Source organism: Stegostoma tigrinum, chromosome 7, assembly GCF_030684315.1.
Source record: "Stegostoma tigrinum isolate sSteTig4 chromosome 7, sSteTig4.hap1, whole genome shotgun sequence".
Lineage (NCBI taxonomy): Eukaryota > Metazoa > Chordata > Chondrichthyes > Orectolobiformes > Stegostomatidae > Stegostoma > Stegostoma tigrinum.
Genome location: NC_081360.1, coordinates 83,942,239 through 83,967,115, shown reverse-complemented (window position 1 = coordinate 83,967,115; position 24,877 = coordinate 83,942,239). Strand labels below are relative to the sequence as shown.

The 24,877-nt window shown below is 44.0% G+C and overlaps 1 protein-coding gene and 1 long non-coding RNA gene across 5 annotated transcripts in view; one reads left to right on the top strand and one right to left on the bottom strand.

Annotated features, from left to right (window-relative positions):
* epc2 (enhancer of polycomb homolog 2 (Drosophila)) overlaps positions 1 to 11,056 on the bottom strand; it is a 60,170-nt gene extending 49,114 nt beyond the window's left edge. For 3 of the 4 annotated variants that reach the window (XR_009445960.1, XM_059647457.1, XM_059647458.1), the window contains exons 1-2: positions 10,813 to 11,056; positions 10,498 to 10,671 (exon numbers count right to left, since the gene is read on the bottom strand). Coding sequence is in view for 3 of the 4 variants with exons in the window: in XM_059647457.1 (XP_059503440.1) it covers positions 10,498 to 10,671; positions 10,813 to 10,941 (303 nt within the window). In the remaining variant the exon portion in view is untranslated. The remainder of the gene's footprint in view (positions 1 to 10,497; positions 10,672 to 10,812) is intronic. The other variant, XM_059647459.1, reaches the window with a different exon arrangement.
* LOC132209826 (uncharacterized) lies at positions 10,432 to 16,794 on the top strand. The gene is made up of 3 exons (XR_009445961.1): positions 10,432 to 10,590; positions 12,314 to 12,461; positions 15,703 to 16,794. It is a non-coding gene; the product is annotated as an uncharacterized LOC132209826 (long non-coding RNA).
* Positions 16,795 to 24,877: the final 8,083 nt, after the last annotated feature.

Sequence of the window (24,877 nt, the reverse complement as noted above, 5' to 3'; positions counted from 1 at the left end):
CGTCACTTCCAAGATATCACCCCGCCTTACCGCAGTAACTGACTCTTTAACTAATGATATGACATCACCTCCATTTTTACACTCTCCCTGAAGGTCCTAAACACCAGAACATTAGGGTGCCGGCCATTTTTCTCCCTCAACCATATCTCCGTGGTAGTCGCAACATCGCAATTCCACCAATCAATCCATATCATGACCGCATCAGTCTAACACTTTTGGAATTAAAGTACAGGCCCATCCAGCCTCGTGAACCATGCATTCATCTGCTGCTAGAAAGCACAGAAATAGGAGAATAGAGATGGCACCAGGAGTAATTCTGAGATTATAACCTTCAACGGTCTTGTTTCATAATCTGCTGTTTAGCTAACAGTAAACCTAGGAATAAGTAAAGGCTAAATACGTGATAATGAGAGTTGTGAATAGTGGAAGTGCACTGACTGTAGTGGAAGCAACCTATACAGAACCTAACCCACACACCCACATAGTCCTAGCTCATGAACATGGAGGAGTGTGTTCAGTCTCTAAAATTGCTAATCTCAATGTTGAATCCTGAGGGCTACAAGGTACCTAGACAGAAGATGAAGTGTTGCTCTTCCAACTAGCACTGAACTTCACCAGAGCCGTGTAGTCGGCCTGAAACAGAACTGTAACATGGGCACGTGGTATGTTAAAGTGGCAGACAATTGTAAACTTGGGGTTATTTTTATGGAGGTGTTTGGCAAAGCGGCAACCCAGAATGCATTTTGTTTCCCCATTGTTGAGGAGACCACCTAGTTAGCAGCAAAGATAGTACACTAGATTCAATGAAGTGCAGGTAAATCGCCATTTCACCAGGAAGGTGTGTCTGAGGCCTTGCACACCAAAGAACCAGTACGGTGTGACAAGGCATTGGGACTGGAGGAGGCATAGACCAGACAGTCCCACAGGAATGCTGCCAAAGGAGGGGAGGGGAGTATTCGTATGGTGGTGGCATCCTGCAGGAGGTCACAAGAATGGAAGCTTATGATCCTTTGGATGTGGAGGCTGCTATGGTAAAAAATCAGGACAAGAGGACCATACTGTTGTTCTTGGAGGGAACGGGAGAGGGCAGAAATGCATTGGGTGTGGACGAGGGCCATGTCAACAACGATGGAGGGGAATCCTCAGTTGAGGAAAAAGGTGGACATATCTGAGACAGCCCTTGCAAAAGTGACATCTGCAGAATACCCCTTCACCAGTTTCACATATATGAACTCAAATTGCAGAGTAAGCACAACAGTTGATGCTTAACTGGGCGTGAAGTGGCCTAACAAGTTCTTCAGTAAAAAGGCAACTAGAAATGAATAACAACTGCTGGCCTTGCGAATGATATCCCAATTCCAAAGAATAAAAGGAAAGTTGAGATTGGTTGGTTCGCCGAGCTGGTCTGTTGTTCTGCAGACGTTTCATTACCAAGCACAGTAACGAAAAGTCTGCGGAACAACAAATCAGCTTGGCGAGCCAACCAACCTCAACACCCACAACCCGAGCTACAGATCTACTCCAAAACCTTAACAGTAAAAGGAAAGGTTACCAAATATGCACCGAAACTACAGCGGAGGTCAAGATAGCAACACATTGCCATTCCCATCCAATATCAATTTTTGTAACTTTTCTCTATCCAAGGTGAAGGCCAAACACCACACCCACAAATGATGAGAAATGACTTACAGAAAATAGAAGGAAGGTATCTGGGTACATGAAAAATGAATATTTTTAAAAATCCTATTTGCATTTCAAATGTAAAGTTCAGTCTACTAGGCTTCAAAGATCTGCACTTGTGTAGTGCTAATGTTATTTGTCATTTAGCAGCCCACAGTTGAATGCGGTCCAGGTCTTGCTGCACTTGAATGTGAACTACTCTGTATCCACAACTACAAATTCTACTTGACCATGTACGATCATCAGCAAACATCCCAAGCCTGATCTTAGGGTGGAGGGAAGGTCACTGCAGACACAGGCGAAGGCTGTTAGGCTTAGGAACTGATGAATGTTGTCCCATGGCTGATGATTAACTTCCAACAATCAAACCACCTTCCTTGTGTCAGGGTGCGACTCCAACCAGCAAAGCAACCACTCCTATATCAGAAAGGATCCTGGAGAGTTGGGTTGGGTCAACTAGTGCACAAATTGGAGCAGTGTGTCAGCTCCCAGGATGGGGAGAAAAATGTGTCTGGTATCCAGCAGAAAATTCAATTTCCTGTGCACGTTTCAGAGGATGCTACAACGGGGATTCTGCACAGTCCCGCACACAACTCTGATCTATGCTTACACAACAAATGTCTGGCCTGCAGAAAATCTGCCCCATTGCTAATCAAGTATCAATACAAAAGCTCAGAAAAAAGGCTTAAAATGTTACTTGTTTCTCACTCCACAGATGCTGCTGGATCTGGGTATTTGAAGTAAAGTATAACAATGCAGAATTGAAGTGCAAAATTTTCAAGCATTACTGATGTCAGCCATTCCAATAGCAATTTTAAGATAAAACCATGATGGATAATATCATGGGAAGCAAGTTACAACTTGTAGGATCCAAATGCTTCATAACACATAAAATTTTCATTTCTGAGTTCTGAGCAAGGGTCACTGGATCTGAAACCTTAGCTCTGATTTTTTATTCACAGATGCTGTCAGTCCTGCTGAGCTTTTTGTTCCTAATTTATAGCATCCGCAGCTCTTTCTACTTTTAAAATAGCAGAAACAGCCCCGCCAACCCTGCAAGGTCCTTCTCACTAACATTTAGGGGTTAGGGCCAAAGTTGGGAGAGCTGCCTCACAGACTAGTTAAGCGACAAAAACAAAGTTGCTGGAAAAGCTCAGCAGGTCTGGCAGCACCTGTGAAGGAAAAAACAGAGTTAACGTTTCAGGTCTGGTGACCCTTCCTCAGAAGTAGTTAAGCAACAGCCTGGCAGAGTCATACTCTCAGAATCATAACTTATGGACAATGTCTCAGACACCACGATTACCATCCCTGAATATGTCCCGTCCCACCAGCAGGACAGACCCAGCAGAGGTGTTGGCACAAAGGTATACAGTCAGGAGGGTGTTGCTCTAGGAGTCCTCAACATTGACTCCAGGATCCATGAAGTCTCGTGGCTTCGGGTTAGATGCAGGCAAGAAGTCTCCTGCTGATTATGACATACCATTCTGCCTCAGCTGATGAATCAGCACTCATCAAATGTTAAACAACACTTACAGGAAGCACTGAGGGTGGCACGGACACAAAATGTACTCTGGGTGAGGAACGTCAATGTCCACCACCAAGAGTGGCTCGGCAGCAGTATTACTTTTCGAGCTGGTTGGGTCCTAAAGGACATAGCTGCTAGACTGGGTCTGTGGCAGATGGTGAGGGAACCAACAAGAGGGAAAAACATATTTGGCCTCATCCTTACTAATCTGCCAGCTGCAGTTGTATCTGTCTACGACAGTACAATTAAGAGTGATCAGCGCACAGTCCGTATGGAGACAAAGGCCTGCTTTCACATTGAGAATAACTCCCATCGTGTTGTGTGTCATTATCACTGTGCTAAATGGGGCAGACTTCACACACATCTAGCGACTCAAGACTGGGTACCCATGAAGCACCGTGAGCAATCAACAACAGCATAACTGTGCTCCAGCACAATCCTATGGCCCGGCATATCCCCCACTTAACCATTACCATCAAGCTAAGGGATCAACCCTAGTTCAATGGAGTGTGCAGGAGGGCATGCCAGGAGCAGCACCAGGCATACCTAAAGATGAGGTATCAACCTGGTGAAGCCACCAAACGGGATGACTTGCACTCCAAACAGTGAAAGCAGCAAGTGATAGACAGAAGTAAGTGATCCCATAACCAACGGATCATTATGCTCTGCGGTCCTGCCACGTCCAGTCATGAATGGTGTGGACAATTAAACAACACACTGGAAGAGGGGGCTCCACAAATACCGCATCCTCAATGATGGGTAAAGCCCAGTGAAAAAGATAAAGCTGAAGCATTCAGAGCAATCTTCAGCCAGATTGAGTGGACGATCCATCTTGGCGTAGTGGTCCCAGTATTGCAGATACCAGTCTTCAGCCAATTCAATTCACTCCACATGATATCAAGAAATGGTTGGAGACACTGGATACTACAAGAGCTACAGGCCCTGACAACTCCGGCAATGGGACTGAAAGCTTGTGTTCCAGAACTCGCTGCTCCCCTAGCCAAGCTGTTTCCATATAGTTACAACACCGGTATCAACCCGGCAATGTGGAAAATCGCCCAAGTATATCCTGTACACAAAAAGCAGGACAAATCCAACCAAGCCAATTACTGCCCCATCAGTCTATCCTCAATCATCAGTAAAGTGATAGAAGGCGTCATCAACAGTGCTGTCAAGCAGCACCTGCTCAGAAGAAACCTGCACGGCGATGTCCAGTTTGAGTTCCGCCAGGGACACTCAGCTCCTGACCTCATTACAGCCTTGGATCAAAAGTGGACAAAGGTGAATTCCAGAGGTGAGGTGAGGTGAGGTGAGAATGACAGCCCTTGATATAAGGCTGCATTTGACAGAGTGTGACATCAAGGAGCCCTAGCAAACTGTAATCAATGGGTATCGGGGACAAACTCTCCGGTGGTTAGAGTCATACCTAACACATAGGAAGATGGTCATGGTTGTTTGGAAGTCAGTCGTCTCAGCTTCAGGATATCTCTGCAAGAGTTCCTCAGGGCAATGTCCCAGGTCCAACCATCTTCAGCTGCTTCAATGACCTTCCCTCCATCATAAGGTCAGAACTGGGGATGTTCACCAATGATTGCACATGTTCACCAATGATTGCACAATGTTCAGCATCATTTGTGACTCCTCAGATACTGAAGGCAGTCCATGTTCAAATGCAACAAGACGTGGACAATATCCAGGCTTGGGCTTCAAGTGGCAAGTGACATTCAAGCCACACAAATGCTAGGCTGTGACCATTACCAATAACAGACAACCTGACCACTATCTCTTGACATTCAATTGGTGTTACCATCACTGAATCTCCCACGATCAACATCCTGGGCGTTATCATCGACCACAGACTCAACCATAAACACAGTAGCTACAAGACCAGGCCAGAAGCTAGGAATACTGTGGCAAATAACTCATCTCCTGACTCCTCAAGGCCTGTCCACCATCTACAAGGCACAAGTCAGGAATGTAACGGAATACCCTCCACTTGTGTGGATGAGTGCAGCCCCAACAACAAGAAGCTTGACACCATCCAGGCAATGCAGCCAGTTTGATTGGTACTACATCCACAAGCATTCATTCCCTCCACCACTAACACTCAGTAGAAGCAGTGTGTACTCTCTACAGGATGCACTGCAGAAATTCACCAAAGATTCTCAGACAGCACCTTTCAAACCCACAACCACTTCCACCCAAAGGGACATGGGCAGCAAACATATGGAAACACCACCATCTCCAAGTTCCCTTCCAAGCAACTCATCAACTTAGAAATATATTGCCATTGCTTCAGTGTCGCTGGTTCAAAATACTGAAATTCCCTCCCTAATAGCATTGTGGGTCGACTTACAGCAGGAGAACTGCTGCGGTTCAAGAAGGTAGCTCACCACCACCTTCTCAAGGGCAGTCAGGGATGGGCAAGAAATACTGGCCAGCCAACGACACCCACATCCGACAAATGAATAGAAAAAAAAACAACGCAGGATCGCCAAACAGAGACCGATAGCTAAGTTCCATACCCAGGAAGATGACCTTAACCATGATCTTGGGTTCATGTCACGCTATATGTGGCCCCACCACACTGTTCTGTATCTGTAAAATCTTCCTTATTGTACTGTTTTGACACCATCATCTCCATAAATTGTGATGATGTCTCTACCTTAATTAGCTTGCACAATTTTGAATTATTTATTAGTTTCGTTAGACCTTCAGCATGCAACTGTTATACCCACCATGTTATTCTGGTCATTTTGTTTGTCTCCAGTACCAGCTTATTTTCCATTTTTTGTAATTATCTCTCTGCCTCATTTAATCGGATCCCTTCACTGGTTATTTAGCTGTTGACACTTTACTTACCTTCCACGACACTTGGTCACCTGCTGAGACCTATTATCTGACGCTCCACTCACACTAGTTGTATAATCTTTTGATCTCTCAGCCCTTGATCTCTCTGCCCATAAAGTTTGTGTCAACGTGTTCTTCTCTCTCACTGCACCTGATGAAGAAGCTGCACTCCAAAAGCTTGTGATTTCAAATAAAACTGTTGGACTGTAACCTGGTGTCATATGCATACTCAGCTGGAGAGTTTTAGCTATTGTGAGAGTCTGAATAAGCTGAGGGTTTTTTCCTTGGAGTGTCGGAGGCTGAGGGGTAAACTTATAGGGGTTTATAAAACAATGAGGGGCATAGGTAGGGTAACTAGACAAGGTCTTTTCCCTAAGGTGGGGGTGTCACAAACTAGATAGCATAGGTGAGAGGGGAAAAATTTAAAAGGGACATAAGGGGCAACTTTTTCATGCAGAGTGTGGTGTGTGTATGCACTGAGCTGTCACAGGACGTGGTGGAGGTTGATACAATTACAGCATTTAAAAGACATCTGGATAGATATATGAATAGGAAGTCTTTAGAAGTGCATAAGCTAAATGCAAGCAAATAGGACTAGATTTATCTAGGATGTCTGATCAGCATGGACAAATTGGTCCAAAGGGTCTGTGTCCATGCAGTGCATCTCAATGACTCTATGGTTGGAGCCTGCTCCTCCAAGGTAAACAACAAGCTAGCATTGAAGTAAAAATAGCTATTAGAAAATCAAAGGGAACATTGGCCTTTGTTCTTGTATTCCAATCCCGAGAAATAAAAAACGTTTTGCTACAAGGTTTGTCAGAATTTGAAGAGACCACCTCTAAAATATATTGGAACTCGTTAGAGAAGGACATTTTGCATCATGAATAGTATAAAGGTTCAGGGATGAGAGGGTTGTCTATCATGAGGCTGTCTAAATTGGGTCTACACTATCTACAGTTCAGAAGAATGAGAGGTGGTCTCATTGAAACATTCAAAGTTACAAAGAGGTATGACACGGTGGATAGTAAGGTACTTCATCCCTTGGCCAACATACGTAGAACAAAGTGAGCAGAGTTTTAGGATAAGGGCTGATGATTCATCACTGAGATGAGCATTATCTACCCCAGAGGATTGTGAGCCCCTGGAATTCCCTAACCTAGTGCATTACAGATTCTCTGTCACTGAATACATTTAAGGCTGCAAAATAGCTTTGTCCTTCAATGAAATCAAACCGTATGAACAGTGGGCAGGGAAGTCAAAGCAAAGACCAAAACCAACCACTACCAAAATAAATGGTCAGGTAGCCCCACTGGATGCGTATCCTTCTACTCCTATTTTTATATAAGGCAGGAACAAACTCTGACTTATAGGCTGACTTGGATGGAAATAGAGTTGCTTCAAGAAAGATAGGGGAAAGGGTGTAATTTGAGAAAAGAGGTCATTCTGATGTTAGTCATATTATAGTTAAAATGGTGATACAAATTACAGAATCATTCATTCAAGCAGTGAACTAAATAACAACTTTGGATCAGTTTGATTTGTTCGCAAATGTAGACTTCCTTTTAGATGCCTACTTTATACACTATAATGCGCAAAGCAGGAAATTATAAATCCAAAAAAGTGGGTAAAAAAGTTGCACATACCCATCAACCGATTATATAATTAGGAAATACAATAAGGAATGGCATGGTGTAGCTATGTCAACATCACAGCAAACATTTAAAATAAAAAGTAATCTTCTAGTTAGGCAGTAACCCTAAGAATATTTCATACCAGATTGTGACAACTTGTATTTTTCTTTTACTCAATACACGGCAGGGCACCAATGTCCGATGCAGCATAGTAAATAAAGTGAATCAGGAAAACAAATCTCTTATCTTCCATATTTTCCCAAAATGAAGAAAAGAATTAAAGTAACTGCACTGAATACACATGTACAAATTAGTTACTATAGCCCAAGTTTTCCATCTCCCTGATTGGGGCACTTATTAGAGAGCAGAATTTCAGCCTATTGCAGCAATGAGCTGCCGACAAAATGCATCATCCCAGCTTTTAGGTTATTTACATACTGCACAAATGAGTTCTTCCATCATCAAGTGCAAGCTCCACTGATAACGTTCCTCTTTTTGAGACAAACTTACAGTCATAGAGCTATGCAGCATGGAACAAACCTTTTGATCCAACCCATCCCTGCTGACCAGACATCCTAAAATAATCCTGCCCCACATGCCAGCATTTGGCCCCTATCCCTCTAAACTCCTCCTATTAATGTACCCATCCAGATGCCTTTTAAATGCTGTAACTGTACCAGCTTCCACCACTTCCTCTGAGAGCTCAGTGCATACACACAACACCCTCTGCACGAAAAGGTTACGCCCAGATCCCTAACGTATCTTTTTCCTCTCATCTTAAACCTATACCCTCTTGTTTTGGGCCACTCCACCCTGGGAGAAAGACCTCAGCTATTCTTGGGGCAGCACGGTAGCTCAGTGGTGGGGCGGCACAGCGGCTCAGTGGTTAGCACTGCAGCCTCACAGCACCAGAGACCCAAGTCCGATTCCAGCCTCTGGTGACTGTCTGTGTGGAGTTTGCACGTTCTCCCCATGTCTGCGTGGGTTTCCTCCAGGTGCTCCGGTTTCCTCCCACAGTCCAAAGATGTGCGGGCTAGGTGGATTGGCCATGCTAAATTGTCCATAGTGTTCAGGCGTGTGTGGGTTATAGGGGAATGAGTCTGGGTGGGATGCTTCAAGGGGCGATGTGGACTTGTTGGGCCGAAGGGCCTGTTTCCACACTGTAGGGAATCTAATCTATTCACCCTATTCATGCCCCTCATGGTTTTACAAACCTTTATAACGTCACCCCTCAACCTCTGATGCTCTAAGGGGAAAATACCCCCTGCCTGTTCAGCCTGTCCCTATTCCTCAAACACACGAGTCCCAGCAACATCCTTGTAAATCCTTTCTGCACCCTTTCAAGTTCAACAACATCTTTTCTAAAGCAGGGAGACCAGAACTGATTGCAGTAAACCTAAACATTTGGTACTGACCTTGGCTCCAGCATTCAAGTGACACAAATTCAGAAAATATACAGGAGAAAGCATTTTCCTAATTTCATTGGCAGTGAGGCAGCATATTCTGCACCACATGGGCATCTATGCAGGTGGAACAGAGGAGTACTTAAAACAGTTCTCGACTTGACCAGACCCAAATCTTTTGGAAAAAGTTGTCAGTGGGCCAAGTTTAGTCTTTCTAGGTCTCAAATTAATAGATTGGCCTGATCGCATCTCCTGCTTTGATCTGATAATTCCTTGCAAAATAGGTAGGGTTTAAATTAGCACATAAATGAAACCAGATTAAACTGCAGGGTAATCAGGTTTAGGCCCGAAACATCAGCTTTTGTGTTCCTAGGATGTTGCTTGGCCTGCTGTGTTCTTCCAGCTCCATACTTTGTTATCTCGGATTTTCCAGCATCTGCTGTTCCCATCATCTCTCATGTGAACATCTGCCTTACCATTTGCACTAGAATACTAATCAGCCAATCTGTATTTTGTACGTTGCATTTATTGTCATGTTTCATCTGACTGCATTACACAAAGCAATTAGCGTAGGGAAGAATTTAACAGCAAAAATAATCCCATACGTTTCAAAATTTTTTTCCTTGGTTAGTGTAGTCAGCTTTAGTGCAGAAACATCGCCATTCATTGCCACATATTAATCTCTCAATCCGTGTTAGGACACTGAAAATGACTTCCACAAAAGTACCATTAAATTCTAGTTATTTGCATTAAATGTTAAGTATAATCGGGTATCACAAATAGCACAGGTTGCTGCCAAACCGGCCTCCAACAGGGGCGAAACATCTGAGTCGCCTCAAGATCTAGGGTCATTTAGTTTTTTGGTTAAATAAAATTTCAGCCTCCACTCTCCCAGAGAAGTAACTCTACGACGCGAACTGTCAACAAGCTGCCGACGCATGGGCTTCGGTGTTTACCCGCCGAGCGGCACGTCATCGCCGGCATCCAATCAGCGGCCGAATTCTACCCGGTAAATGAGATTGTCAGGGGCTCCAGCCAATCAGACGGGGCAAGGGGCAGGACTATTTAAAATAAACGGACAAAAACCATCAAAAGCAACAGTCTGCAGGAGGATGGTTATCGTGCCATAGGTTCGGCAAAAAAAAGTTCGATGTCTCAGTTCCGTGTCAAGTTAAACAAGAACTTTTTTCGCCCGAAAGTAATGTGTATGTCAACACGTTTGTTTTTGAAAAAAAACGATTCCGGGATTTCAAATCTCCGCGCCAAAACGTCCCCTGGCTGCAAAGGATAACAATGGCGGCGGGAGCCGTGGCTTGCGCAGTGAGTAAAACGCCAGCGGCCGCCGTTTCTCCCTCTCTCCCCGCCCCCCGGCCCCCCCACCAACCATCCTCCCTCCCCTCTCACTCACCGACTCCTCTTCTTTCTCCATCCCGGTCGGCATCTGCGGCACGGCCCTATTGATGGAGACGCAATCCTGGAGGTCCGGCAGATCCTTCGCCCGGTAAATGGGGAGCGGCTTGGTGGCGTCTAGCGCCCGCGCTCGGAACGACAGTTTACTCATGGTGTGCGCGGGAGAGGATTCCTGTTTTTTTTATATAAAAGAAAATTTTCCGACAAAGAAAAAAAATCCCTCCCCTCCCCGCACACCCCCTCCCCCCCCACCCCCCCCAGTTATCGCCGTGGGGTTACTACAGCAGACACCGCGCAGCGAAAAGGAGCGGACCTCACTGGCACAAAGATGGCGTTTTAGACCAGTCTTAATTGGGCGGCCGGACGCCCAGAGCCGCTCATGGATGCGAGTTAAGGAGTCCGTCCCCTGGGTGGATAGGGCGCTCCTTGAAATGCCCCTCATGCCGACCGAGCCGAGCCCGAGAAACCGAAATTTGGCCGTCGGTCCGCGACATGCGCCACGGCAAACATGGCGGACATTAAAGCAGCAATCCCAAGGAGCCGCGCGCGCCTCCCACAACGTGGGGGGAGGGGTTGCGCGCGCACCATCATAACCCTGTCCTGTGCCGGAGCTGGTCTGCTCAATTTATGTTGCATTTGGGGTCCGCTTTGCGGAGGAGCTCGTACACCTGGATTAGATCACCTTGTTTTCTATATGCCTTCCTCCAACGCCCACTTTTTTTTGTTCCAGTCCCCCTTTCCGATTCAGCTTGAGCGGTCGAGTGCCCCGTGACACTCGACAACCCAGGGGTGAGCAGCCTGGGCTTTCTGCCCTTTAAACCTAAGACCTGCATTCTGTCGGGCATCCCCTTGTCAAGTGTTCCCTTACGTGAGTCGTCTTGCCTGTGTGGGGTGGACAGCAGGCTTGATTGGCACTAGCATCCAACAAACTTTCATTCCCTACACCACCGAAGGCAAGTGGCGGTGACATGCACCGTCTGCCAGTTGCACTGTGGAAATTCACTGTAGCTTCTTGGACAGGGCCTTCTAAACAAGCAATCACTACCATCTAGATGGATAAGGACAGCTGATGCATGGGGACAGCACGTCTTGCAATTTTCCTTCCAAGCCACTCGCCAGTCGTAAATGTATCTATGTTCCTTCAGTGCCACTGGGACAAGTCCTGGAGCTCCCTCCCTAACAACATTGTCTGTGGACTGATGCCAAATAGATTGGGGCCTTTCAAGAAGGCAGCTCACCACCACCTTCAAGGACAAAAGAAATTTCAATAAATATTTACCCAGCTGGTGAAACCCAAGTTCCATGATTTGAAGAAGTAATAAGAGCTGGAGAATCTGAGATAACAAGGTGTAGACGTGGATGAACACAGCAGGGCAAGCAGCATCAGAGAAGCAGGAAGGCTGTCATTTCAGGTCTAGAAATGTTAGCGTAGCTGTTCGTCTGATGCTGCTTGCCCTGCTGTGTTCATCCAGCTCTACACCTTGTAATTCCATGCTTTGAAATTGTTACATAATCATGTGATGTCAGGCTATTGTCTTTCTAAGCTCTTCTCAATTTATCCATCCCCTTTGAAAAAATATGCATATGGCTCCATTTCATTAAATGCGTATGTTATCCATCACATTCCTTGTAACTGTCCTAAGATATTTTCAAATGTTGCTAGCCTTGCTCTTTTAAAATGCCTTTTAGGCAAGTGCTGAAATATCTTTTTTTTAAGGGTAATAAAGCGTGTTTCATTTGTAAACCATGGTGATGACAACAATCTGTGTCTAGTTTGATTATTTCTCACCTATTATCCCATTTACTGCCATCAGGTCAACGTTGATGTTATCACCCAACAACCTTCCACCATCCAGGACTGCAAATGAATAAACAAGTTAAAACACCTTCGGTTGCATCAGAGTGTCAAAATTAATTATCAGTAAATTTTATTACTCCTCATTTTGTAGCTGTCAAAATCAGGTGAATGTTTATGAGGAAATAGATTTGTGTCAATGATTTCTCAAGTCCAAGTTATTAGTTTCACTTTTGGTTAAAGATTGTAGCCAAGTGTGACATTACTGGATTAATGCTCCAGAGACAGTGTCAAATTCAAATCCCATTCTGAAAACTGTGATATTTGAACATAATACTAAGCTTTTCTGTTCAGTAATGTCCCCAGGGAGCAAAGTTGACGAACTCTTGAGATGCTGCTTGGCCTGCTGTGTTCATCCAGCTTCACACTTTGTTATCTTGGATTCTCCAGCATCTGCAGTTCCCATTATCTCTGATCAAAGTTGATGTACCTACCTGGTTTGGTTTACAGAAACGTGGATGTCTCTTAACTGCCCTCTGACATGGCCAAAAGGCCATTCAGTTGTATCAAGCTTCTTACAGAAAACAGCATGGTTGTAGAATGCTCTGTAGACCACTGTTGTTTGCAAGGGTGGTTCACAGTATTCTCAAGGGAAATTTGAGATGGGCAATAATTATATTCACAAGAATTTTTTTTTATAATTGAACACCTTGACATTAGATATTGTACAGCAAAGAATTTTCTGCCTTACTGATAGTAGAATTCTAGTATTCCACCAGGGTGGTATTTGGATTGTTTTCAAATGTTCTACAAAACAAAAAAAAATTATACTGTGCCTTTCACAAACTGCTCTGATGAAGGGCCTAGGTCGAAACGTCAGCTTTTGTGCTCCTGAATGTTGCTGGGCCTGCTGTGTTCATCCAGCCTCACATTTTATTACTTAAACCAAACTATGTGACCATGTTTTGTGACTACTACTCTGATATTTCATAAGCTCACAATTCAAAAAGGCATGTGAGAACATGTGGAAGCTGTCTTGATGGGCTTGAAAGGGAGTGTAAGAAGAAAAGTATATGGAGGTTGGGCACACTTGATTACCAGAGATAATGGGAACTGCAGATGCTGGAGAATCCGAGATAACAAAGTGTGGAGCTGGAGGAACAGCAGGCCAAGCAGCATCTTAGGAGCACAAAAGCTGATGTTTCGGGCCAAGACCCTTCATCAGAAAAGGGGGATGGTGAGAGGGTTCTGAAATAAATAGGAAGAGATGGGGAGGTGGATCGAAGATGGATACAAGAGAGTTGCAGTGGGAGTGAAATCCCCTGAGGTTTGTCCAGAGGGAGGACAGTAACTTCTTCAGGTTAAGCATCCTTGGAAGAGGCTTTGCAGTGAGGTTAAAATTGTATCAGAGATAATGAGAACTGCAGCTGCTGGAGAATCCCAGATAACAAAGTGTGGAGCTGGATGAACACAGCAGGCCAATCAGCATCTTAGGAGCACAAAAGCTGATGTTTCAGGTTGAACCTATGTTGCCTTACATATGCAAATAGTAGATGTGCATTGGAAGTGGAAAATAACCGCAGCCACACCCAGAGAGTGCAGAATATGCTTTCTCTTACGAGCACAAAGGCACTCTGTGAGTGATGTGTTGCCCTTCAAGGGGTAGTTGCGTTAATTGGGCAGTTCCACAGAACAGACTGAAGTCATCTATCAATTTAGTATGCTGAATGTTCCCTTCCCCTCCCCCATTCCTGAAGAGGAGTCAAACTTCAAAATCTCCCCTCCCCCTACTGCATCCCAAAACCAGCCCAGCTTGTCCCTGCCTCCCGAACCTGTCCTTCCTCCCACCAATCCCTTCCTGTCTCCTCAAGCCCCACCCCCATCTCATACCTACTAGTGTCATCCACCGCCACCTCCCTTGTCTTGCCCATCTTCCCGAGCTCCCCACCTACACTCACCTTTACTGGTCCAATCCTGCCTCTTTGACCTGTCTGTCTGCTCTCCACCTATCATCTCCATTATCCATCTTCTGTCCACCACCCCTTCTCTCCCTATTTATTTCAGAATCCCCTTCCCTTCCCCCATTTCTGTAGAAGGGTCCATTTCTGAAGAAGGGTCCAGACCCGTAACATCAGCTTTCCTGCTCCTCTGATGCTGCTTGGCCTACTATGTTCATCCAGCTCTACACCTTGTTTTCTGTACTGTTTTACACAAAGAAGTGTCAGCCTTTTCAATCTTTACTGATAGACATAGATGCTTAATTTTGGTATAATTCTGGTAAACCTTACTTGCATCTTTGCCAGGGCTTGTAAATTATTTTCATATCATCATGTCCAGAGCTGTTCAAAGCTCTCCAAGTGTGGTCTAACACTCTGTTGAAGTTTATCTTAACTTTGCTGCTTTTGAATTCTATCCCTCTGGAAAGGAACCCTAATATTATGTCTGCTTTTTAAGACCATAGTTAGATAGATAGTATAGGATAGTTGAAGAAAGCACTTGGTATGCTTTCCATTATTTGTCAGTGCACTGAGTATAGGAGTTGGGATGTCATGTTGCGGTTGTACAGGGCATTGGTTAAGCCACTTTTGGAATATTGTGTGCAATTCTGGTCTCCCTGCTATTGGAAGGATGTTGTGAAACTTGAAAGGGTTCAGAAAAGATTTACAAAAATGTTGCCAGGATTGGAAGGTTTGAGCTGCAAGGAGAGGCTGAAAAGGCTGGAGCTATTTTCCTGGGGCATCGGAGACTGAGGGACCTGATAGAAGTTTATAAAATCCTGAGGGGCAATGAAAGGGGTAAATAGACAAGGTCTTTTCCCTGAGATGAGGGAGTCAACCAGAGGGCATAGGTTTATGGTGAGGGGGAAAGATTTAAAAGGGAGCTAAAGAGCAACTTTTCCATGCAGAGGATGGTGTGGGAATGGAATGAGTTGACACAGGAAATGGTGGAAGTGGTACAATCACAACCTTTAGAAAGGCATCTGGATGGTGTACGAATGGGAAGGGTTTAAGAGGGATATGGGTCAAATGCTGGCAGTTGGGACTAAATTATTTGGGATATCTGTTCGCATGGACTAGTCGGACCAGAGGCTCTGTTTCCATGCTGCACATCTATATGAGTTTATGACCTAATTGAAAAAGATCCAACAAAGCAACACTCTCTCAGTAATCTCCTCAGCCTTCATTTTAATGCTCGCACCTTGGAATGGACCTTGTATTCAGTTTTTTAATAATTAGATTTACATTTATTTTCACATACATATCAAAACACAGTATAAAACTTTTATCATGTGTCATATGCAAAGTGTCACCACACTCTGGTGCTATCTTGAATCATTGAATATAATGTAAGATTTTACAACAGTAGAATTCATTTTTTTGTCTTGTTTCTCCTCTGCTACTCCTCCAGTCGCTGGTTGACATTGGCCACAGTCTGTGAAACAGACTTGGGGAATCTCCATTACGGGCCTCCATCACTGCGACTCCCACATCCAAGCTGGAGACATGGGCCTGGTGATGCACGGGTTCTGTACCTCCTATTCCCCATCCATCGCTCCTCCAGATGCTGCCGTTGATCCATCGTCCATCTCTTTCACTGATGCCTCCTCTCCTTCAGGTGCCCAGGCTAGCTGTGGACCTGGAGCGTCGGCTCAGACTGTGAATCCAGACTAGGGGAGTCAGATCTCCTTGCTCGCTGAGAGAAGGGTTGTGGTTGTTACTGGCTGGGCTAACATTATTGACCATCTATGTAAACCTTGGGAGAGAGTGATGAGCTCTCTTCTTGAACTGCTGCAGTTCATTTGATGCAGGTGGGCTCACAGGGACCGTAGGGTGGGAGTTCCATGATTTTGATTCAACAACACTGAAGGAACAGTGATGTATTTTCAAATCTTAATTCTGAGTAGCTTGGAGGGGGCTTTGCAGGTGGTATTGTCCCCACGTATCTGCTGCTTTTGTCCTTCTAAATAGTGGTGGTCATGGGTTTGCAACATGCTGTCTAAGGTGCCTTTTACAATGTATGATGGTATTGTGCCTTTAAGAGATGTCTTCTGCGCTATTTCTCTTGCAAAGGGGTATTGTCACAGTGATGTCAAAATATCTCCTTCAGATAAACAGCTTGGAGTCATCCCTGAGTTCTTTTAAAATGAGACAAGAGAATCATGAGTGGGCGGAGTCAGGGCTCACAAAGACCCAGGAAGGGTTTTTGTTTTGCTTTTAGTGAGAAGGTTTCCGCTGGCTGCTGAACTGAAAGCCCGCGTTCGCACCTGCTAGTGAAGTCTTGGATAGTGAGGCTTTGTCTTAAAAATGAAAAGAGGCAGATTATTTCTTCTGGACTGAAGAGAGACTGCATGTGAGAATCATTACTGTTTTGCTGAATTGCATTTTTGCCAAAGAGTGTGTTTATGGGATGCTGTCAATATTGGAACAGTTGATGACTGGTGGTTAAATAATACATTATCTTGTTAAATATTTGTACGAAGTTTTGTCAACTTTTTTTGTATTTTAACTGTTGTAAGAATAAAATGTGTTTTGATTAAAGCAGAGTGGTGGACTAATTGAATCATACAGGTATTTCTCTTAAAACGCAATAGTTGCATTATTGTGTGACCTTGCACTGTAGAAAATCCCTCTATAGAAAATCGCATTATAGAGAAATTGCTATAGAAAATCACAAAACCTGTACAGCAGAAAGTTCACATTTTGCAAACAGTGTCCACTATTCATCAATCACATTACAACCAATTCCCATTAACAAAACATGCACTACAGCAGAAATACCTGAATGTGGGACACAACACCATACACTTGCCTTTAAAAAAATACAGAAGTTAGGGTCTAGGCTATTTCCTTACAAAAATTTGGAGGGGGGTTATCTGGTTTGGTCCATAACAATTGCATCTTACAAGTTGAGCACATTTGTGTTATGGGGGGTATGCGTGTTTTGGGAGGCGGTGCTAAACAAGCAGGCTGCTTTGACTTGAATGCTGTCATATTTTGTGAGTACTGTTGGAGCTGTATTCATTCAGATATGACGTGTATTTTATGATACCTCTGATTTGAGCTTTGGAACTGTTGGAAAGGCTGTGGGGAGTCCGGAAGTGAGTTAATTGCTGCACAATCCCACATCTCTCTCTTGCTCTTGTAGCCACAATATTTATAGGAAAACATACAAAATAGGAACAGGAGTAGGCCATTTGGCACTTTGAGCCAGCTCAGCCATTCAATATGATTTGATTTGATTTATTATTGTATCTGTACCAAGATATAGTGAAAGTATTATTTTGTGTGCTAACCAGGCAAATCATACCTTGCATAAGTACCACAGGCTAAGGGAATGCAGAACAAACTGTTATAGATACAGAGAAGGTGCAGAGAAAGATCAACTCTAATATATGAGAAGCCTCTCCATAAATCTGAAAACAGCAAGGAAGAAGCTGTTCTTAAATGAGTCAGTACATGTTTTCAAACTTTTGCATCTCCTGTCCACTGAAAGAGAGTGCAAGCAGGGTGGGAGGAGTCTTGGATTATGTTGGGAGCTTTCCTAAGGCAGTGGAAAGTGGGGACAGAGTCAATGGAGGGAAGGAGACAATAAAACAAATGCTGAAATCCAAGGTAGACAAACAGGAGGCTGGAAGAACATCTCAAGCCAGGCAGCAGACAATCAGGAGGCTGGAACAACACATCAAGCCGGGCAGCAATGTAAAGAAAGCTGGTTTTTGTGATGACTAGGCTACGTTCACAACTCTAATTTCTTAAGGCCTTGAGAAGAGCAGTTGTCAAACCAAGCTCTGGTACATCCAGATAGGATGCTTTCTATTGTGCATCTGTAAAAATTAGAGTCATATAGCTTTGATGCAACTCATCCACCCTGACTGGATATCCTAGTCTGACTTAGTCCCATTTGCTAGCATTTGGCCCATATCCCTTTAAACCCTTCCTATTTATCCAACCATCCAGATGCATTTTAATTGTTGCAATTGGACCTGTCTCCAACAACTCCACTGGCGATTCATTCCATATCTGCACCAGACTCTGTGGAAAAAGCTACCTCTCAGGCCCTTTTTAAATTTTTCTTCTCTCACCTCAAATCTATGTCCTCTAGTTTTAGACTCCTCCACACTAGGTAAAGTCCTTAGCTATTCACCCTATTCATGCCCTTCATGATTTTATAAATCTTTAGGAGGTCACCCCTCAGCCTTGGATGCTCCAGAGAAAAATGCCCAGTCCATTCACCCTTTCCCTATAACTCAAACTCTCCAGTCCTGGCAACACCCCTTGTAAATCTTTAGGTGCTCTCAAGTTTAACAACATCCTTCTTATAGAAGGGCGATCAGAATTGTATGTAGTATTCTAAAACTGGCCTCACCGATGTCCTGTACAGTCACCACATGACATCCTAACTCCAACACTCAATCATCTGACTGATGAAGGCAAGTGTGCCAAATGCCCTCCACCACCCTGTCTACCATCGACCACTTTCAAGGAACTTTGAATTTGCACCCATAGGATTCTATTCAGCAACAATCCCCAGGACCCTACCATGAACTGTATGTCCTGCCCTGGTTTGCCTTTCCAAAATGCAACACCTTGCATTTATCTTAATTAAACTCTATTTGCCATTCTCAGCTCATTGGCCCATCTGATCAAAATCCCATTGTACTCTGAGATGGTCTTCTTCACTACCCACTATACCACCTATTTTGGTGTCACCTGCAAACTCAGCTGAGTATGCAGCCTTGCAGGGCACTGGTTTTGAGGATTAGTGCAGAGGAGGTGTTGTTGCCAATCCTTACTGGTTGTGGTCTGCAGGTCAAGAAGTCAAGCTTCTAGTTGTGGAGGCAAGAGCAGAGTTCTAGGTCTCAGAGTTTGGAGATAGGTTTTTTTGGAATCATAGCTTTGAAGGCAGAGATAAAGTCCGCAAATAGGATAAATCATAAAATCCTTACAGTATGGAAGCAGAACGTTCAGCCCATCAAGCCCACACTGACCCTCCAAAGAGCATCCTGCCCAACCCACCCCATCCCTGTAACTCTGCATTCCCCATGGCTAATCCACCCAACTTGCATATCTTTGGACTGTGGGAGGAAACTCATGCAGACACAGGGAGAATGTATGTATGAAATTGCACCCAATTCCTTGGCATTGTGAGGCAGCAGTGCTATCCACTGAGACACCTGCCACCCTGTTATGCATGTATACCCGGAAAGGGTGTAGGGCCATGGAGATGGCACTTGCTGTGGGCCTATTGTGATGGTAGGTGAATTGTAGTGGATTAATGCAATCTGGGAGGCTGGAGTTGATGTCTGCCATTACTAACCAGGTATCAGTCATTAAGGCATGTTGCCTGATTTTTCTTTCTAGAATGGTAGTGGTCTTCTTGAAGCAGGTGGGAGACTCACATCCCAGTAAAGATGTCTGCAAATACTCCCACCATCTAGTCTGTGCAGGATCTGAGTGCATGGCCGGGGACTCAATCCTTTCCGTGGGTTCACCCACAAGAAGGCCAATCTGATGTCTGTAGTGGTGACTGTGGGTACAGTTGCACCCAAAGCTGTCAAGGCAGGTGACATCATTTCATTGAACCTCTGATCATAATAAGCATAGAATGCATTAAGGTCATCAGAGAGGGTTGCCTTGTTGTCAGCGATTCTACTCAAACTCGCTTTGCAGCCCATTACATTGTGTTAGCCTTGCTGCAGTCGACATGTGTTCATGTGGTTAATCTTAGACTCTAGTTTAGTCTGTTATTGTCTCTTGAAGTCCCCGATGGCCTTACAAAGGTTGCACCTAGATTTAGTTTATATATTCAGGGTCACCTGAATTGAACACTTTTGACCTAGACTAGGTCTCCTGGCTCATTTATATTTCCAGTTGGGCAACACTGGGACTGACTTTTTTGACATGCAGTCCTCTACATGCTTACTAATGAAGTCTGTGATGATCATGGCATATTTATTCCATTGATGATAATCCAATTCAGTACCCTGTTCCAACCCATACGCTTTGATCCCTTTAGCCCTAAGAAATATAACTGACTCCTTCTTGAAAACATTCCCTTTTTTTGGCCTTTTCATTCACCAGGGAAAGAAATTTCTCCTCACCTCAGTCCAAAATAACCTATCAAGTAACCTCTGGTTTTCGACTCCTTGGTCAGCGGGAATATCGTTCATGCATTTCCCCCCTATCTAGCTGTGTTAGAATTTTATAAGCTTCTATGGGATTACCCTTCAGGCTACCAAACTCGAGTGAATATAGCCATAGGTAATCTATTCTCCTTTCTAGATAGGGCAAACAGGTCTCCACAACGCTATCCAACGAATCTGTCTGATAAATCTTCATTGCACTCACTCCATAACCAAAACATCCTTCCTTACATAAAGAGACCAAAACTGCACACAATACTCTAGGTGTAGTCTCAGCAGTGCCCTATACAATTGCAGTAAGACATCCTTGCTCCTCTACTCAAATTCTTTTGCAATGAAAACCAACATACCATTTGCCGAAACAAAAAACAAAGAATTGCAAGTGCTGGAAATCTGAAACAAAAAAATTGCTGGAGAAACTCAGCAGGTCTGGTAGCATCCGTGGAGAGACAGCAGAGTCAACATTTTGGGTCTGGTTCTTCAGAACTCAAATACCATTTGCCTTCCTCATTGCCCTTTCCAACTATATGCTTACTTTCTTTGACTGACGAGTAAGAACAAGTTGCACTTCCGCTTTTCCCAATTTTTCGCTGTTCAGATAATAATCTGCCTTTTGGATTTTGCTATAGCCAGTTCAGTTCAGTTTCTGATCAATAGTTACTCCAGGATGTTGATAGTTAAAGTTACAGTTATGGTAATGCCATTGAATTTCAAGGGGTGATGGTTAGATTCTCTCATGTTGGAAATGGTCACTGCCTTGCACTTGTGTCTGGCATGAATGTTACTTGCCACTGTCAACATATGCCAATATATCGTCTAGGTCTTACTGCATTCAGACAAGGACTGCTTCAGTATCTGAGGAATCACAAATGGTGCTAAACATTGCGCAATCATTAGTGAAAATTGCCACTTCTGGTTCTTACCTCACCTTGGGAATTAAGTTTTTTTTGTCCATATTTGAATTAAGGCTGTAATTAGGCCAGGAGCTGTGTGGTCCTGACAGAACCCAAACTGAGCATACGTGAGCAAGTTATGGCTAAGAAAGTGCTGCTTGATAGCATTGTTGATGACACCTTCCATCACTTATGATCGAGTGAAGACTGTTGGGGGTTGTATTTGGCTATGTTAGATTTGACTGGGTTGCTGTATACAGGACATACCTGGGCAAATTTCCACATTGTTAGGTAGGTGCCAGTGTTGTAGCTGTACAGCTCTGCTAGGGGCACAGTACTTTCTGGAGTCTTAAGTTATGTTGCTGGAATGCTACCAGGACTCATTGACTTTGCAGTGCCTAGTGCCTACAACCAATTCTATATCACATGGAATGAACAGAATTAGCTGAAGACTGGCATCTGTGAATCTGGAACTCTCTGGAGGAGACGAAGATGGATCATGAACTCAGCACTTCTAAATGAAGATCATTGCAGATGCCTCAACTTTTATCTTTTGTACTGATGTGTTGGTCTCCATTAGGAGAGCATTGGGACACTTATGGAGCATCCTTCTTCAGTGAATTGTTCAGTTATCCACCACCATTCACAAGTGGACGGGGCAGGACTGCAGAGTCGAGATCTGATCTGTTAGTAGTAGAAACACTTAGATCTGGCTATCGCTTGCTGCCTGCATTGTTTGGCACACAAGTAATCCTGTTTTGTAACTTCAGGTGGAATATGCAAATGGTTTTGAGTCCCATATCTAAGGAAAGATGTGATGAGGAGGTTTACAAGAATAAACTGAGGAACAAAAGACTTGTCACATGAGAAGCAGTTGAGGACTCTGAGTACAGACCCAATCTGAAACTAACAGAATACCAAAAGGCACAGATAGATTGGACATGAAGAAGATATTTTCCACTGGTAGGAGACACCAGGTCTGGAAGGTACAGCCACAGAGTGAATAAAGGGACAACCCTTAAGAACTGAGATAAGAAAACTTCTTCAGCCATATGGTGGTGAATCCATGGAAATTAGTACCACAAATCTACCTCAAAGCCTTAAATTACTACAACAAAAAGCCAAGGAGGTCGTGGTCAGTGAGTGGCTTTAAGACAGATAGTTGGGCTCTTGATTAGTAAGAGATTAAGGATTGTGGGGGTAAGGCTGAAAAATGGACTGGAGAAACTTATCAACCACAATCGAATGACAAAGTAGACTCAGTAGACTGAATGGCCTAATTCTGCTCCTGTACTTATTGTCTTATGGCTACCTCATACAGTCTCAGCATTTTTGCAGCAAAAGTAGTGGGGGAAGGATGAAGAAGAAAAGAGAAACAGTATACGGTAATCTGCAGGAGATTTCTTTGATAAAATGGTGTGAAGCTGGATGAACACTGCAGGCCAAGCAGCATCAGAAAAGCAGGAAAGCTTGATGTTTCGGGTCAGGACCCTTCTTCAGAGATTTCTTTGCTCAGGTTTGACCTGGCATCATGAGGGATTGTGGGGTCCAAAGTCAATGTTGAGGACTCCCAAGGCAAGTCCCTGCACACTATATGCCACTGTACTGCCACCTCTGCTGAATCTGTCTTACCAGCGGGAGAGGAAGAATCCAGGGATAATGTTGGCTGGGACACAGGAACAGAATTACACCTTTTGAAGAGTGACATTTAGTCTGAGAGACAGCTTCCTCAATTTTGGCAGTAGTCCCCAGACTTCAGTAAGGAGAATGTCACAGAACCAATAGGCTTTTCATTGTGATCAGAGATAATGGGAACTGCAGACGCTGGAGAGGCTTTTCTTTGTTCTTGGTCTGTTAGTCAATGTCAGGCAGTCCACTCTGAGATAGCAAGAACTGCAGATGCTGGAGTCAGAGTCAATTCAGTGTGGAGCTGCAGGAACGCAGCAGGTCAGGCAACATCAAAGGAGCAGGAGAGTTGACTTTTCAGGTCAGGACCCTTCTCCAGAGGAGACTAAGATGGATCATGAACTCAGCACTTCTAAATGAAGATTGTTGCAGATGGTTCAACTTTTACCTTTTGTACTGATGTGTTGGCCATGTTGGCCCTGATGAAGGGTTCTGAACCAAAACATCAAATATCCTGCTCCTCTGGTGCTGCCTGATCTGCTGTGTTCCTCCAGCTCTACACTGTAATGAGTCAAGCAGTCCATCTGGTTTAATTCTTTTCTTTAGTCCTTTTCTTTAGACTTTGTAGCAGTTGATACAATAAAGTAACTTGCTAGGCCACACTGCAGTGGGTCTGAAGTCATGTGCATGCCAGAGTGGGTAAGGAGAGCTGTTGTCTTTTGTAAAGGGCATTAGGAAACCAGATGAGTGTTTACAAAAAATTAAAACTGTTTCACCATCATCATTAGATTTTTAAAAAATTAAATGCAAATTGCACCATTTGGTGTGGTGGCATTCAAACCTAGGTCCCCAGAATATTACCTGCATCTCTGACTTACTAGTCCAGTTACAGTACCACTAGATCATCACTAACTGACCAATTACTGACACAATTTATGTAGCTGTGTGTGTAGTGGTGTCTCTTCTACTTTTCTCAAATTAATGCATACATATACATACGTAAAATATGATTTTAAAGTGTTGTCAATGTCATTTTTGTTAAAATTAGTGTAATGCTTATTTCCTAATTGTTATGCAGTGACGTAAGTGAAATTTCATCATCTGAGTGGAATTGTCTAATATGACATTTGGTTCAAAATGCAGTCATTTACTGTTTGTTACCACATTGTCAAAGTTCTTTTGCCCAGCAGTGGTAACAAGCTAGCCATTAATATATTGAATGAAATTACATTAATTTATCATCTTCACGAGTAGGAATGTTGGAGTTGACCTTTGCCATTAATAAACCTGTCTTAATTAGGACTGGTGTTGAACAAGGGAAGCTGACATAGTAAAACCAGGCTGCAAAGTAAATCATACTTTCTACGAATTGAAAATATTATTGAGGCAGACGGACATACAGAAACGTCAAATAACATCTCAGCACTGAGACTGAATTAGCCTGGGCTACAGGTGGAAACAAAGGAAAATAACTGATAGACAGAGGTCCAAAACAAGGGGTCATAAATATAAGACAACAAAGTGTGGAGCTGGATGAACACAGCAGGCGAAGCAGCATCTTAAAGAGCACAAAAGCTGACATTTCGGGCCTAGACCCTTCATCAGAAAAGGAGAATGGGGAGAGGATTCTGAAATAAATGGGGAGAGAGGGGGAGACAGACTGAAGATGGATAGAGGAGAAGATAGGTGGAGAGGAGAGTATGGGTGGGGAGGGGATAGGTCAGTCCGTGGAGGACGGACAGGTCAAGGAGGCGGGATGAGGTTAGTAGGTAGGAAATGGAGGTGCGGCCTGAGGTGGGAGGAGGGGATAGGTGTGAGGAAGAACAGGTTAGGGAGGCGGGGACGAACTGCGCTGGTTTTCGGGTGCAGTGGGGGGACGGGAGATTTTGAAGCTTGTGAAATCCACATTGATACCATTGGG